General features: G+C 49.6%; 1 protein-coding gene and 4 non-coding genes across 13 annotated transcripts in view; 4 read left to right on the top strand and 1 right to left on the bottom strand.

Annotated features, from left to right (window-relative positions):
* The window catches only part of LOC142821517 (uncharacterized), a 191,127-nt gene that overhangs the window by 16,961 nt on the left and 159,066 nt on the right, over positions 1-15,100 (top strand). For 6 of the 9 annotated variants that reach the window (XM_075912670.1, XM_075912674.1, XM_075912675.1 and 3 more), the window contains one exon: positions 92-8,503. The exons of 1 other annotated variant lie outside the window; for it this stretch is intronic. In XM_075912670.1, coding sequence (XP_075768785.1) covers positions 92-1,512 — 1,421 coding nt within the window. In that variant the 3' untranslated portion in view covers positions 1,513-8,503. Of the gene's footprint in view, positions 1-91; positions 8,504-15,100 lie in introns of those variants that run through there. 2 more of the 9 variants (XM_075912676.1, XM_075912677.1) reach the window with 2 other exon arrangements.
* TRNAF-GAA (transfer RNA phenylalanine (anticodon GAA)) lies at positions 6,657-6,729 on the top strand. The gene has a single exon. It is a non-coding gene; the product is annotated as a tRNA-Phe (tRNA).
* TRNAT-AGU (transfer RNA threonine (anticodon AGU)) lies at positions 8,788-8,861 on the bottom strand. The gene has a single exon. It is a non-coding gene; the product is annotated as a tRNA-Thr (tRNA).
* TRNAY-GUA (transfer RNA tyrosine (anticodon GUA)) lies at positions 10,739-10,828 on the top strand. The gene is given in 2 exon segments: positions 10,739-10,775; positions 10,793-10,828. It is a non-coding gene; the product is annotated as a tRNA-Tyr (tRNA).
* On the top strand, positions 14,171-14,242 carry TRNAE-CUC (transfer RNA glutamic acid (anticodon CUC)). The gene has a single exon. It is a non-coding gene; the product is annotated as a tRNA-Glu (tRNA).

Genomic DNA, 15,100 nt, shown 5'->3' with positions numbered 1-15,100 from the left:
GTGTGTCCCCTTTTCTATTCCTCTTTTAGAGTTTCCTTGCAGTTCATCGTGGAGAATAACTCCTGTGTGGATCATTCCTCTATTCCAACAGGTGACGGGACACTGACTGAGAACCATGAAAAGAGTCTTCAGCAGGAAGGACTGGAGCAAGTGTCTCCATGTGGACTATTATTGAGACGATCTGAAGGACATGTTTTCCAGATACGTGAGCAAGGAGAGAGCTGTGAGAGTCAGCATAGCCCAGAAAAGCAGCAGGGAAACCATCTAGGAGAGGGACAGGGTAACTCCAGGAGCACAGGGGAGAAAAGAAACACAGAAACCGTCCAACAGGAAATCCCCCATCAACAGTCACCCTGCACGTGTAGTGACTGTGAAACTCTTCCTGAACATCAAAGGGTCCATACGGGAGAGAAGCCCTTCAAGTGCTCTGACTGTGGGAAAAGCTTCAGTGAGCACTCACACTTTACAAACCATCAGAAAATACATACAAGAGACACACCCCATAACTGCTCTGACTGTGGGAAAAACTTCAGTACAAACTCACACTTGGTTATCCATAGGATGGCTCACACAGGAGAGAAGCCTTTCAATTGCTCTGACTGCGGGAAAAACTTCAGTCGGAAGTCAAACCTTGTTGCCCATAGGAAGAGCCACACAGGAGAGAAACCCTTCACTTGCTCTGACTGCGGGAAAAACTTCAGTAGTAGCTCAAGCCTTGTTGCCCATAGGAGGAGCCACACAGGGGAGAAACCTTTCAATTGCTCTGACTGCAAGAAAAGTTTCAGTCAGATTTCACACCTTGTTAGACATAGGAGGACCCACACAGGGGAAAAACCCTTCTACTGCTCTGACTGTGGGAAAAGCTTCAGTAGTAATGGAGAACTTATTACCCATTGGAGGATCCACACAGGAGAGAAACCTTTCAATTGCTCTGACTGTGGGAAAAGCTTCAGTCAGAAGTCAAACCTTGTTGCCCATAGGAAGAGCCACACAGGAGAGAAACCTTTCAATTGCTCTGACTGTGGACAAAGCTTCAGTTTCAGCTCAGACCTTGTTAGACATAGGATTACCCACACAGGAGAGAAACCCTTCAGCTGCTCTGAGTGTGGGAAAAGCTTCAGTAGAAGCTCACACCTTGTTAGACATAGGATTACCCACACAGGAGAGAAACCCTTCACTTGCTCTGATTGCGGGAAAAACTTCAGTAGTAGCTCAAGCCTTGTTGCCCATAGGAGGACCCACACAGGAGAGAGACCTTTCGATTGCTCTGACTGCGGGAAAAGCTTCAAAAGAAACTCAGACCTTGTTATCCATAGCAGGATCCACACAGGAGAGAAACCTTACAGTTGCTCTGACTGCGGGAAAAGCTTCAGTCACAGCTCAAGCCTTTTATACCATAAGAGAACCCACACAGGAAAGAAACTTTTCAATTGCTCTGACTGCGGGAAAAGCTTCAGTCAGTGCTCCTGCGTTACTATCCATCAGAATACATACACGAGAGTCGCCTTATAAAAGCTCTGATTTCAGAAAAGGCTTCAAACACAGGTCAGACTTTGTTAAAGATTAGACAGTCCACAGAGGGGAGAAAACCATTCAGTTATTCTGACTGGGGAAAGCTTCAGTCAGAGCTCAAATCTTCTTAGCCTTTGGAGGACCCACAGAGGAGAGAAACGTATACCCTGAGTTCCCTTTAAGTTGCTTGGCTAGGTGGCTGTGGTCCCAGAAGACCCCCTTGGGGAGGGCCTCCTGGGTTACTGATCTGGCCACTGCCAATCACCTTTCTGCTCTCTGGGGCTTCTGACCACCCGGTCTTGCTGGGGCAGCTCCTTGGCCAAGGCCCCGAGCTGAGATGCCCGCCCCCACCCCCGTCTCTGAGCAGTGGTACTGATGCTGAACCTCTTCAGGTCTGAGGAGAGAGCAGTTTAGGGCCCAGCTTTCTGGGATCGGGCTCCCCAAATGGGATCAAACCCCAAAGAATGGGGCAAGCCCCATTTAGCAATGAAAGGGGAAAGTGCACACCCATTGCTCCCATAGGTAGTAATTGTTTACACTAGGCTTGATAGTAAGTAAAAGTGGTTTTATCAAGTACAAGCTGTAGGAGTTAAGTGGTGATAAGTGAGAACAGGCAGAGCAAAGCAGATTACAAACTCAAAGGTAACAAAAAATGCTTTGTTAATGCTCCACTGAAACTTCAGTACAAACTTTTACAAACTCCCCCTAAAACCTCTTTTCCAGCTGCCCCTCCAAACCAGGGCTCTCCCCCACCCTGGGGTCTTTGGCTCCTTCCTTCAGATGCAGCCCGGCCAAAAGATCAAGTCCTCCAGGTGGATGTTATTTCCAAATAACGGCTTGCGGTGTAGACATGCACTGTAATTCCGAAATAAGGCTGCTGTGTAGATGCACCCCAAGGGTCACTGACCAGTGGCCTGGGCTCCCCATACTCAGGAATCCCAGTGTGGTTTCTTTGGTCCTAAGTCCGGCGTCTGAGGGCTGCAGGAGAAAGACCTGGTGTGGACAGGGAAATCCCGATGAACCTCCTGGCAGAGCGTGATTGGTCCCATCTCAGAGCACTGGTTCCGTCTCTGGGTATAGTTCTTGCTGGGCTTTTCTGGACTACTCCAGATCATTTGTTCAGGTGAACTTGTGTTTTTGTTATAGAACTTTTTAACTATGTCATTGTACTAAAACACAGACATGTAACGAGGCAAGAAATAAAGCAGGTTTAGCCACTGCAGAAGAAAAGGAGTAAGTTTATTTATTTCCTAGATTCTGAGGCTTAAAAGATTTCCTTATGTTTCACTCTTATAAATGTGAACGTGTTGAATAACCTACCCTGTGTTGTGGGTTTTCTCTTTCTGTGAAGGCCTTCGGGTCATGCACTTTGATCTCTGGTGAGTTCGATGTGCAGACAGCACAACACAAATGAGAACTTACCAGAATAAAAGCGGCGAGGAGTCCTTTGGCACCTTATAAACTAACTGAAGTGTTGGAGCATAAGCTTTCGTGGGCAAAGACCCACTTGGTCAGATGCACTTCAGTTAGTCTATTAGGTGCCACAGGACTCCTCGCTGCTTTTGCAGATTCAGACTAACATGGCCACCCCTCTGATAATTTACCAGAATGTTCATTGTATTTTAACCATATGCTAGCCTTTGCCACAAGTTCTGTGTGCAGTTTAAGCAATGACAATGGTCAGTATCTCTCAGCAGTGGGGCTGGAGCAAAGGAAGATGGGGGGGCATGACACTTGCCCTGACACTGTGACATCCCCCACCTGCCCTCCGGAGATGCCCCTGTCTGCAGGTTTCTATTCTCCCAACCAAAGCCCTCCAGGCCAGGTACAACTGAGCTGAACCAGCTACAGCCTGGCCACCGGGCTGCTATCTCAGTGCAGACCTACCCAGAGCGATTCCTTTTGAGTGGTAGTCTCTCCACTTTCCAGCCCCCCATGTGTGAGTGCTGCTCTCTAGGGGTGCTTGGAAGAGTTGGGCTGGGGGCAGGGCTGGCCCGAGCCATTCTTGCACCCTGGGCAGTGGGCGCGTGCTGCATGCACGCTTCCACCCCATGGCGGCAACCTATGGGGGCACCTGATGCGGTGTCCCTTAACACTTCAGTCAGGTGCTTCCATAGGTTGGCACCCATGCCTTAATCTGGCCCTGGCTGGGGGTGCAAAGTGTCAGGCAGAGCGGGGTGGGGTTTGTCTTTGTTTCTCCTTTGCCAATAAAGCAGATGATTAGTTTGTTCCACTCGTGAGCTATGTCTACACTCATGCCTTCTTGCGCAAGAAAATGTCCACACTGCCATGTGCGCTCTGTGCTTTTGTGCAAGAGCGCCCATGGCAGTGTAGGCGCTCTCTTGCACAAGAAAGCTCTGATGGCCATTTTAGCCATAGGGCTTTCTTGCGCAAGAAATCCCTGCCGAGCATCCACACTGCCCTCTTGCGTAAGAGCTCCTGCACAAGAGGGCTTACACCTGTTAAAAAAGAGCGTAGCTCTTGCGCAAGAAGCCCTCTCTTACCACGCCGTACTGTAAATTTCCTTGAGCAAGAGCTGGCGGCCAGTGTGGGCGCTCTATGGATTCTTGCCAAGAACGGCTGTACTTGCTAAGAATCCGCGAGTGTAGACATAGCCCTGGTGTCCTTTGTCCTGCAGTAACTGGCTCCCACCATCCCATGGCTGCTGCCGGAGATCCCCCGCTGGGAACCCCTCTCCTGACCTGTGGGGCTTCGGTCGTTCTATGCAGGAAACCCAGGGCTGCATTAAGGCATGGGCTAGCTGGGCAGCTGCCCGGGGCACCTGATATAAGGGGTGCTGTGTGCCCCTTACAGCTGATAACTGCCATCAGGCACCACGTGTCTGTATTGCAAGCTGCAGCAGCTCCCACCAGCCACGCTGCAGTGACCACCCAAGGCAGGGGCTGCGTTAACCCCCGCAGCGCTGGCCAGAAGCACCCTTCCCCCTGCGGCTGCGGGACCCTGCTCGGCCTGCTCCCGGCGGCGCCAGTGGCGGTGGCCGGGCAGCAGGAGGCATGTGCCTTGCTGCCAGCTCCGTGCGCCTTCTCCCACGTTCCAGGCGGGGGCTGGGCCATGCATGCGCCCTTCCCCAACCCAGGGTGCAATTAAGCTTTCTGCCCAGGGCACTGGAATGGCTTGTTCTGGCCCTGAGGAAACCCCCTCCGAGGGGGAAGCAGGGATATTGCTGTGGTGTCCCTGAGAACAGTCAACCCACTCACCTGTTGACCCAGGGGACAGCAGCCTGTGGCTCATTTCCCCTTCCTCACCTGGGCGGGGACACAGCTGGGAGTGAGGGTGTTCTGTTTCTCAGGGAGCTCTGACCACTGGGCTGGGACCGGGCTTGGCAGAAATCTTTCCCAGAGAGACACAAGCTGGAGAGATGTTTGTGGGGAAGCATTTTGTAAATGTCGATGGATGTAAACTGTTTCTGCAAGTGGGGGGTTTGAAGCTTTAATTGAAAAATTTCCTCTGTTCTGTTGTTTCTGCTCTGTGGTGTTATCCCATTTGTCTGCCATGCAAAAGGTCTGTGTCAAACCCAGGCGGAAAGAGCCCCCCTCTTTCTCCATTCAATTCCTTCTCTGCTCCCTCAGGCCCACTCCTGTCTGTCTCTCAACCCCAGCTGCTTTGCTTTCTGCCCAGGTGTGTACCCTTCCCTGGCACTATAATACCATGGGAAGGGATCCTTTGCCAGCTTCTTAACTAGTAGCTCATTTAGGGCATGTTTACACAGCAGGGCAAAAGTCAAACTGAGATACACAACTTCAGCTAGTTGTGTAGTTGAAGTAGCTTAACTTGGCTTTTGGCAGGAAGAGACCTTTCCCTACTCTTCATGAAATGGGGGTTACTGGAGTCAGAGTAGGAAGTCTGCCAATTTGTACTTAATTTGAAATAGCAGCTTGCTGTGTAGACAGGCAGTTTATTTCCAAATAACACTCCAGTGTAGACATGCTCTTATTGTCCCATCACAGAGCTGATGCTGAAGGACAGGAAGCTACACAGTGCTGAAGGGGACTAATCAGATACTGAAGTATTTTTTTTCCCTTCCCTTTCTTTGTTGGGGGAAATTTGCTTCTGTTCTCCTATGAGGCTGGAGATGTCAGTTAGTGTCCTCCCTCCTACTAGAGAAATCAGAGACTTTTCCTACCTGAGAGCTGGAGAAAGCTAAGACTGAATGCCATGTAACTAAAGGGAGGACATTGTCTAGCATGGGAGTCAAGTGTTTGTCTAGTAAACAGGAGTTCTTTGGTTCAACTCCCAGTGGTACCTTGGTGTAGCCTTTGCTCACATTTTCTTATGTCTTCCTGGGACACAGAGGAGTCCTCCCCTGGCCACCCATGGAACTGCTGGTTCAGGAAAAAGCTGATTGGGGAGGAACATTGGGAAGAAGGAAACCACAAGCCTGGAGCAGGTACAGAGGCTACTGTGACTGGTACTGGCAAGGCAGGGCTCTTGCTGCAATTGCTGGGACAGAAAAGCCAGCAGCACCTGCCCTTGTGATTCCCGTGGGTGGGGGGTCAGCACCCAGAGATCATGCAAGTGCAAAGCTCCTACAGCTATAGTAGCTGCTCCAGTGGTGCAAAAGGCCTGTGCACAGTACTTATAAGGCAGTACTTGTGGGAGAAGTGCTGAGGTTGTGAGTTCAAACCTCCCCTGGAGTAATGGTTTCTACTCCCTGCTGCTCTGGCCCCTTCCAGTGAATGCTGTGATTCCAGTTCAGTGGAGGGTCTTTGTTGCCCATTTTCTCCTCTTGCCTTCAGCCATTGGAGAAGCTCATGAACAGAGACAAGCTACTTTGTCCCATTTCCCACTTCTTTTCCTGGGCTCACCCAGTGGCTGAAAGGGGCTGTGGCTGCTGACGGGGTGGGGAAGATGTGCAACAGGACCCTAGCCACCCAGCATTCACTCTGATGAAGCCATAATATGTGCAGTGGGAATTTTCACTTATCCCATCCTCTGGGGTGGAATCCCAGCTCCCCCAGCGTTCACTGCAAGGCCTGGGTTCCCAAACTGGGGTGGGGGATGCCCCCCGGAGTAGGCATGAAGAAATTTCAGGGGGGGGAATGAGGTGACCCAGCTGTTTTTTTCTTTTGTTCCTCAACTTTTGCTGCTATTTTCTATATTTGCTCAGATCCCTTGAAGCAGTTGCCAAAGTAGCTCAGTTGGGAGAGCATTAGACTGAAGATCTAAAGGTCCCTGGTTCAATTCTGGGCTTTGGCAGAAACCTTTGCCAATATGGCATAGTCTGTTTTGGCATCTCTCCATCTCTGGTAAGCAAACATCTGCAGTCAGAGTTCAAAGCTGAACCAAGAGGCCCGGAATTACATCATAAAGATGATCATATTTCAGGGACAGAAACTAGAAAGGGGATTTCATGACACCTCAGAGGTTGTTGACACAGGAGAACAGAGCTCTTGGCTTCAGCTGCTCCCAGCCTTGCAACTCTGTTTTTAATTCCATTCCCCCAGAAAGGAACAGTAACAGAGCCTGCCTAGGACTAATTCTGAGGCTTCCCCATACAGGGGACACGCTATTTCTGTTTTCTTAGACTGTAAGTTATTAAGTTGATTTAAGCAATTTCAAAATAGTTTCCAAGTATAGACATGCCCTTATAGTCCTGGTCTTCACACATCCGCTGGCAAGGAGTTCCACAGGTTGACTGCGCTTGTGTGAAGAAATTCTTCCTTTTGTTTGTTTTCAACCTGCTAATATCATGGCGCACCCTTAGTTCTTCTATTATGGGAACAAGAAAAATACCTTTCCTTATTTACAGTCTCAACAACAGCCATGATGTATAGACCTCTATCTTATCTCCCCTTGTCTCCACTTTTCTAAGGTGAAAAGTCCCAATCTCTCCTCATGTGGCAGCTGATCCAAACCTTTCACCATTTTTCTTGTGCTTTTCTGAAGTTTCCAATACCAAGGTATGGTTTTTTGGGGGGCAGGGGATAAGGCAACCACATTTCCAGTCAGTGCTCAAGTTGTGGGCACCGCGTGGATTTATAGAGATGTAATATGATAGTCACTGTCTTCTTGTCAAGGCCTTTTAAAATAATTTCTAACATCACATTTGTGGCTGCACATGGAGTGGATGTTTTCAGAGATGTCTCCAGCTGTGACTTGTTGTAGCATATTCACTTTCATTTAGTATGTGTGTTACTAATTGTTTATACTAACGATGGCAGCTGATTCAAACTTTCATCATTTTTCTCGTACTTTTCTGGGCTGTTTCCAATGCCAATGGCAGCTGCCTGCATGAAGCCCTCCCCCCTCCTCCACTCAGGCTCTTATTTCCCCAGGCACCTGACACCTGCAGCCTGTGCAGGAAAGGAGCTGCCTGGGAAATGTGCTGGGGTGTTGGCCAGGGCTCAGCCAGGTGAGTCTCCCAGCCAGAGCCTGCCTCTGGCACCCCAGCCCCTCCCTTCCCTCAACCTATTGCCCCTTCCCATGCTGAAAGAGCAAAGACTTGGCAGAATTCATGAATATAGAGGAGGCTATTTCCCCTGACTGGGAGCCCAACCCCGGCCGCAGCAGTGGAAGTGCTCAATCCTAGCCACTCAACAGACACAAACCTGCAGTGTTGGCTCAGCTACACTAGTCATCCCAGGTCACTTTCTCTCCCTTTCAGGACGTGGGTCCGTTCTCGGAGAAGGCGCGTGATGCCAGCATAGATGCTCCCCAGCACTTCTCCCCTGGCTGCACCCTCAGGGCCGGAGATGTGGATCTGCCCCTCTGCATCATGGGGGATGCTGCCTGCCCTTTGGTCCCGGGCTGATGAAGCCCTAGACAGGACACGTTGCCTAAAGCCAGGAACGTATCCCAGGTGACAGCTCACATTTTCCTAGGTCCTCCTGGGACACAGAAGAGGCCTTCCCTGGCCACCCATGGAGCTGCTGGTTCAGGAAAAGGCTGATTGGGGAGGAACATTGGGAAGAAGGAAACCACAAGCCTGGAGCGGGTGCAGAGGCTGCTGTGACTGGCACTGACAAGGCAGGGCTCTGACTGCAATTGCTAGGACAGGAGAGCCAGCGCCACACACCCTTGTGATTCCCTGGGGGTGTCCGTGCTCAGAGAGCCTGAGGGTGCAACCTCTGCAGCTCCTGCGGCCATGGAGAGTGAGGGTCTGTGGGCAGCAGGTGCTTCTCACTTGTGGTTTCCTTCTTTCTAAAATTCCTCTCCAATCAGCCTTTTCCTGAACCAGCAGTTCCATGGGTGGCCAGGGAAGGCCTCTTCTGTGTCCCAGAAACACATAGGAAAATGTGATTAAAGGGTGTCAAAAGGCACCACTGGGAGTTGAACCCAGGATCTCCTGTTTACTAGACAGGTGCTTTAGCCAACTGAGCCATGGTGCCCTCCTCAGGAAGTCTGGTGAAACTGTTCTTTTCCATGGTCCCAGACAACATCTTTGACTGCCAAAGTGCAGCCAATCCCCATTTCCCTCCAGCCCTGGGGGTGTCTGGCTCCCTGGGCACAGAAAGCTACAGCTCAGTCGGCAGAGGCTCTAACATGCTCATCTCCCCCAGCCGCTGAGGCTGTAGAGTGGCCTTTGCGGTTTGGCCCAGATGTGGGGAGGGAAAAGTACAACAAACATTAATCCCTTGGTCCTAGGGTTTGGGTTAGAGCCCCAAGGAGGGGGCCTGGCCTTCTTCAATTTCCTCCTTTCCTGAGGGCACAGAATTAACAAGAGAAGATTTCTTAACCCCACAGCAATCAGAGTTGGCCAAGGAGTTAGCAACAAATTTTTCGTCAACATTTAAGTAGAGGCAAGGAAACCCTCAAGGGTGTTTCTGTGTGTTTGTAGACCGAGGTTCATTCAAGTGGGGTTTTTTTTGTGGACCTGCCCCGACCGCACCCCTAGAGACTCTGGAACAAAGAAGACACATGAGAAGAACCCAACTTTATTCCTTTTACTGTGACATGGATGGATCTAGCTCAGGTTTCACTGAAGGGGTCCATCTGCATGTGAAGTACCTGTGTAGGGATAACATATAAATGTATTAAAAATGATTCCCCCAATTGAAAGTGACTCCCCATAATTTGTTCCCCACAACTTAAAGTGTTTAGATTTATTATTATTATTATTATTATTTGTTAAGATTGTTAAATGTTTAGATTTATAATTATTGCCCCTCTAGAATATAATTTGTTAGGAATGTAATATTAGGTCATGTAACTTAAAACTGTTAAAAATATAATACTATGTAGCCAGAAACAGCTCTTCTCTCTGTGTCCCAGGGCACACTCAAACTTATTGTTACACAATTGACGCCCATTCTCTTCAAAGCATTGTGAAGCAATTAACCCTAATCGCAAAGTGAAACATTGTAACTATAACAGTAACTAACTCAGCACTCAGAGAATGTTTTAAGAAATGCCACCCAGAAACCTGTGACTTTTTGTAACTACAACTCTTGTATATGTAAAGTTATTATTATACAAAATACTGTATGGGAAACATTAATTAGGGAATGTATGTAAAAGAGAGAGAGTGCTTGGACGATGAATGAATGGTTCTGAGAGGTGCCAGCCTGAGAATGCAGCAACAAAGGGCTGAAGAAGGCGTCAGGTGCCAGGGCAACCAAAAGGTGTCAAGTGGAGAAAACCAAGTACTGGAGGCCCACCCTATGAGATCACTGATGAGCACCTGACAGCCACCCTGAACGTGATGCAGCAATTCCCATAGACTGGCATAGGAAGAAATTCCTATAAGAACTGGACTAAAAGACTATGGAGTCAGAGTCCAACGTTCTGCTGCCAGCCCACCAGGAGCTTCAGATGCACATCTGATCAGGACTTCGCTCCCCACTACCCTCACTTGTGTACAGAATACCTGGCCAGTATTCTGTCACAAGCAACTTCCAGGCTGGTAACTATAACAACTACACAGAACCTGGATGAATGGATGAATGATAGAATGAATGTTTATATATATATATATATATATATATATATATATATATATTTATAAGGGTTAAGTAGTGATAGGAATAAGTAGTTAAACAATGTTGTTTGCTTCTATCTTTTCTTTATTCTTTATTATTATCTTTACAATAAATGTGGCTTTTTGCCTTATCCCCCTCATAAGATCCTGCTTGCTTTTATTGGTATAACACCTGTGACAGCACCTGTGCGCTTCTGCCCCTCATCAGCAATGCCGTATACTTGGGGGAGCACGTGCCCCAAGACTTGTAGAAGGGACAACCTGGACTAGCCACCCTTAGTCAGGCTCCCTTCAATAGCTCAGCTGGCAGAGCGGAGAACTGTAGTGTGTGCTTGGCAAGTGATCCTTAGGTTGCTGGTTCAACTCCAGCTTGAAGGAGTGATTGTTTTCCCTCCAGCTTGGCCTTAGCAGAAGGCAATCAAGGTGGTTGCCTTGGGTCCATGTCTTCAGAGCTCTCCACTGCAATTGACAGAAAGTTTGTGGGTATGAGCTGCCAATCACATTTCTTGGGCTGTGCAGGTTCTCTCCACACACAAAAGTTCTTTTGGAACAATGGCTGTTATTCCACAATAACACTGCAAGAGTCCACCCAGCAATTCCGTTATTTTGAAATAATTCTGAAGTAACAGATGGCTTATTCCGACTTCTGCAAACCTCATTCTACAAAGAATAACACCTGTTCCAATTAGCTATTTTAAAAAAAGGCCTGTGTAGCTGCGCCACTGCTGCTAGTTTGAACTTGCGCCTCCCCGGGGCCAGTCTAAGTTATTCTTCCAGGGGCTCTAAATCGAGGTAGCTCGTCTACACTGGGGAGCCTGCCTCGGAGTATTCTGAGGTTTCCCTGCAGTGTAGAAGTGCTAGTTTGAAATAAGATATTTTGTAATAACTATTCAAAACCAGCTTATTCCAAAATAAATGTGCCGTGTAGTCGTAGCCAGAAGGAGGGAAGCCAGAAGTGCAGAGGCCAGCCTGAAAACTCAGTATTCCATATGGCTACACACACAGATTTGTAGCTCAAAGCTGGAGCTGCTGTGGCAGGAGGTGAAGCTACAGAAGCTGACGGGGGACAATCAGCGGGCGGAGGGTTATTTTTTCTCCTCCCTGGGCTGATGTGGCGAGAACTGAAGAAAAGAAAATCCTCTTCCCTTCTCCTCAGAAGATAGAAAATGCAGCTTGTTCCCCTCTCTCTGGTTCTACTAAAGCTGGATCCCAGGGCTAGACTTTTTCTTTCTAGAACCCTGGTGAAAGCTGAAAGTGAATTGATTGTAGACTTAGAATGTGAGTTAAAAAAAGGACATTACCTAGCATGGGGCTTGAATCCATGACCCTGAGATTAAGTCTCATGCTCTGCCAACTGAGCTAGCCAGGCTCTATGCTGCAGTAGTCTTCCATCACAGAACCATCTCTCCAGTGACAGGTAAAGAGGCCCATTTCAGAATTTCGTTTAGCGCAGCAGCAAGGGGAGATGGAGGAAAATCAACCCTCTTTCCAAGCTTTGTTCTCATGGCACCAAGTGCGCTGCAGAAAAAGCCCGTGAGTGCTAAAGGGTGTCGGAGAGCCCAAAGCAGAGGGATCCCCTCAACACACACACACAGTCCCAGCCCCAAGCCTCCTTCCCATCCCAAATCCTGTGCCCTGACTTCTCTACCTTCCACATCCTCACCCCTTTCTTGCACAGGAGAGCGTCCACACTGCCAAGAGAGCTCTTGCACAAAAGCACAGCGTGCACGTGGAAGTGTGGACGTTTTCTTGTGCACGACTTCTTGCACAAGAACTCTTGCGCAGGATGTTCTTGCGCAAGGAGCCGCGAGTGTAGACATAGCCTTAGAGATATATCTAAAAGGAGATGTTAATACAAAGTTATATGAGAGTGATAATATTACAGGGAATTATACACAGTTGTCTGTATATGCAAATATATATGCAAATATCTTCTTTCACACTAATGGGCATGAATACAAAGATTAAGGCAAGACTACACAACACACAGGCCCTTTGTAAGTCAGTTCTGCTGATGTTAATAACATTCAATATTTTCCCCATTTCCAACCACATGACAGCAGTTTTAATGAGCAAGGGCAATCCAGGAATTTAACTACTAAAACACATCTCAGCAGAAATTGCGGAAGAGGCTCTTGCGCAAGAAGGAGCTGTCTACGCTGCCCCTTCTTGCGCAAGAAAAATGCTTTTGTGCAATGCCGTTACATCTATTACTTTTCAGGAAGAACGGCATTGCACAAGAGGGTTTTTCTTGTGCCAGAAGGGGCAGTGTAGATGCTCCTTCTGGCACAAGAGCCTCTTCTGAAACAAATGGTGGCTCATTAGGTATGCAAATGATGCTCAGCGATGTTCCATGCTTAGCCTCATTTGCATATTACTCACGCAAAAAGCCATGAGAATAGACATAGACCTAGTCAGGTTAGGCTGAGATGGGAGGAGGTGCCGCTGGGGTTGAAGCTCCTCAGTGGTGCTTTGGCAGGGACCAGGGTATTGCAACCACATAGGCCAAGGCCAAGGCCAAGGGCAGCACCTCTAGCCTCTGGGACATCTGTGGCCTTTGCTGCAAGGGGACACAAAACCAGGTAAGGTTTCCCCCTGATGCCCAGATCCCGCAAGACCCGGCAGCCCCAGCTTGCTCCAACACCTGTTCTCCCCACCCTCTCTCCTGGCCACACATGGCACTTCTTGGTGCTTCTCAAGCCAGGCCCTGCAAGGAGCCACCAGGGCAGGAACCAGCCCTTGGAGCTCAGCTTGCACCGGAACCGGCAGTTTCTCACCACGTCTCGCTTGAGAAGAGGCGACTTGTTCCCCTTCTTCTCACCTCACGTCTCCCTTGTCTCTGTTCCCTTCAAAGGTCTCTGCTGCCTCAGGACCTGCCTCCTCAGGGTGCTGCCCCTCTGCCACTGGGCTGGGAGTGGGAGACCCCATAGTCTCTGCACTTGGGCTGAGAAGTCTCACTGGGACTCGTCTGTTGATGGCGTTAGTCAGCCCGATGGCCAGCCGGATCCATTCTGTAGCGCTGCCCGAGAGGGAGCTTTCCCAATCTCCACTGGTATTTCCTGGGGCTTTGTGTAGGGGGATTGGGCTTGGCATCTTCTCTGCTGGAAATGCCTCTTCTCTGGAAAGCAGCTCCCAGGAGTTCATGGAACTTCTTCTTCTCAGCTTGGGACAAGGACAAGCAAGGGGCGATGGGACAGGGGTTTATGTGCTGATGACAGGGGTGCCGAAAGCAAATAAGAAATTATTTTTTCGCCTACTTAAGAACCAGGGTGACAGAATGAAACTGGTAAGTAACCGAGTTAAAAAGGAAGCATTTTTGCACCCAGTGGAACTCCTTGCCAGAGGATGTTGTGAAGGTGAAATCTACAAGAAGGTCCAAAAAAGAACTGGATAATTGAATGCAGGAAAGGTCAATCAATGGCATTTAACCAGGATGGACAGGGCAAGTGTCCCTAGCTGGTGTATTCCAGAAGCTGGGAATGGAGGGAGCACTTAAAAACTGTCTGTCCTGAGGATTCCCTCCGGACAATGAAATTGGCTGCTGTTGTGAGACAGGATCCTGGGCTAGTTGGACAACTGGCATGGCCCAGTCTGGCTGCTTTGATGTTCTATTTGGCTGTTCTTGTCCCCTCTGGGCAAGGGAGAATGGACGCCCCCCTCATCCTGAAGTGGACAGAAAATGGCCTGCGAAAGGCTAGTGTAGGTGACTTGTTTCATGTGTCCCTGATGGTCTAGTGGTTAGGATCCAGCACTCTCACTGCTGTGGCCTGGGTTCAATTCCCAGTCACAGAAACCAACTGCAGCTTTCCCAAAACATGTCCCTAGTCAATCTTCTTGCCACATGTTACAGCAGCTGAGACCTATCATGGGGCTAACCCTAACCCCTCCCCCTTCGCTGGGCACTGCCTGGACTCAGGCCTCCCCAGTACCAGCCTAAGGGCTCTGGAGAGGACGGGGCAGCTCCAGGGGCAGAGTCCTTTTTTCTGCAGTAGTTCAAACCCAGCCCCTTGGTTCCAACTAACTAACATTACTCCTCATTTTTTGCCCTCTGCGCCTCCCTCCCAACATCAACATACCAACATACCCCAACACATCCCCTTCCCTCTCCCTCTCCCTCTCCCCCTCCCCCTGCTGGTAACACAAACAGGACTTTTCCCTGTTGAAAGAACAAACTCTCTGGTTTTTATGTGGGGAATGTAGAACTGGGGAGGGGCTGGGGAAAGGACCTGGGACGGGGTGGAGGCTGGGAGGAAGGGCTAAGGCACCTTCCTCTGATGGTCCCACTGCCTCATGTCAGAGGCCTCAGCAGCGCTGGGGGGTGGCTCCAGGGGGAGAAGCTGGTTCAGAGGGTTCAGAGGAACATGAGCTGCTGGGCCACTGAAGCAGGCCCCCAGCAGCAGCCTCTGTGCAGGGCTCACACGCTCCAGGCCTCCCGGTCATATTGAGTCTCCCTGTGTGGCTTGGGCTCCAGAGCCTGCCCCCCAGCTGCTGCCTTGAGGTAGCCACTGCTGCAGCAGGAATTTGGGCATCAGTTCCCCTGCTTTTGGGGACAGGAAGCCAGGCCCAGGACCTTTTAGCCACTGGAGCTGTACAGGCTGGAGCCTCCCCCTACCAGCTCTTTGCCCTGCTTCCTGCAAAGCTCTCAGCCTT

This window comes from Pelodiscus sinensis, chromosome 31 (assembly GCF_049634645.1).
Source record: "Pelodiscus sinensis isolate JC-2024 chromosome 31, ASM4963464v1, whole genome shotgun sequence".
Taxonomy (NCBI): domain Eukaryota; kingdom Metazoa; phylum Chordata; order Testudines; family Trionychidae; genus Pelodiscus; species Pelodiscus sinensis.
This window is presented reverse-complemented; position numbering and strand designations above follow the sequence as displayed.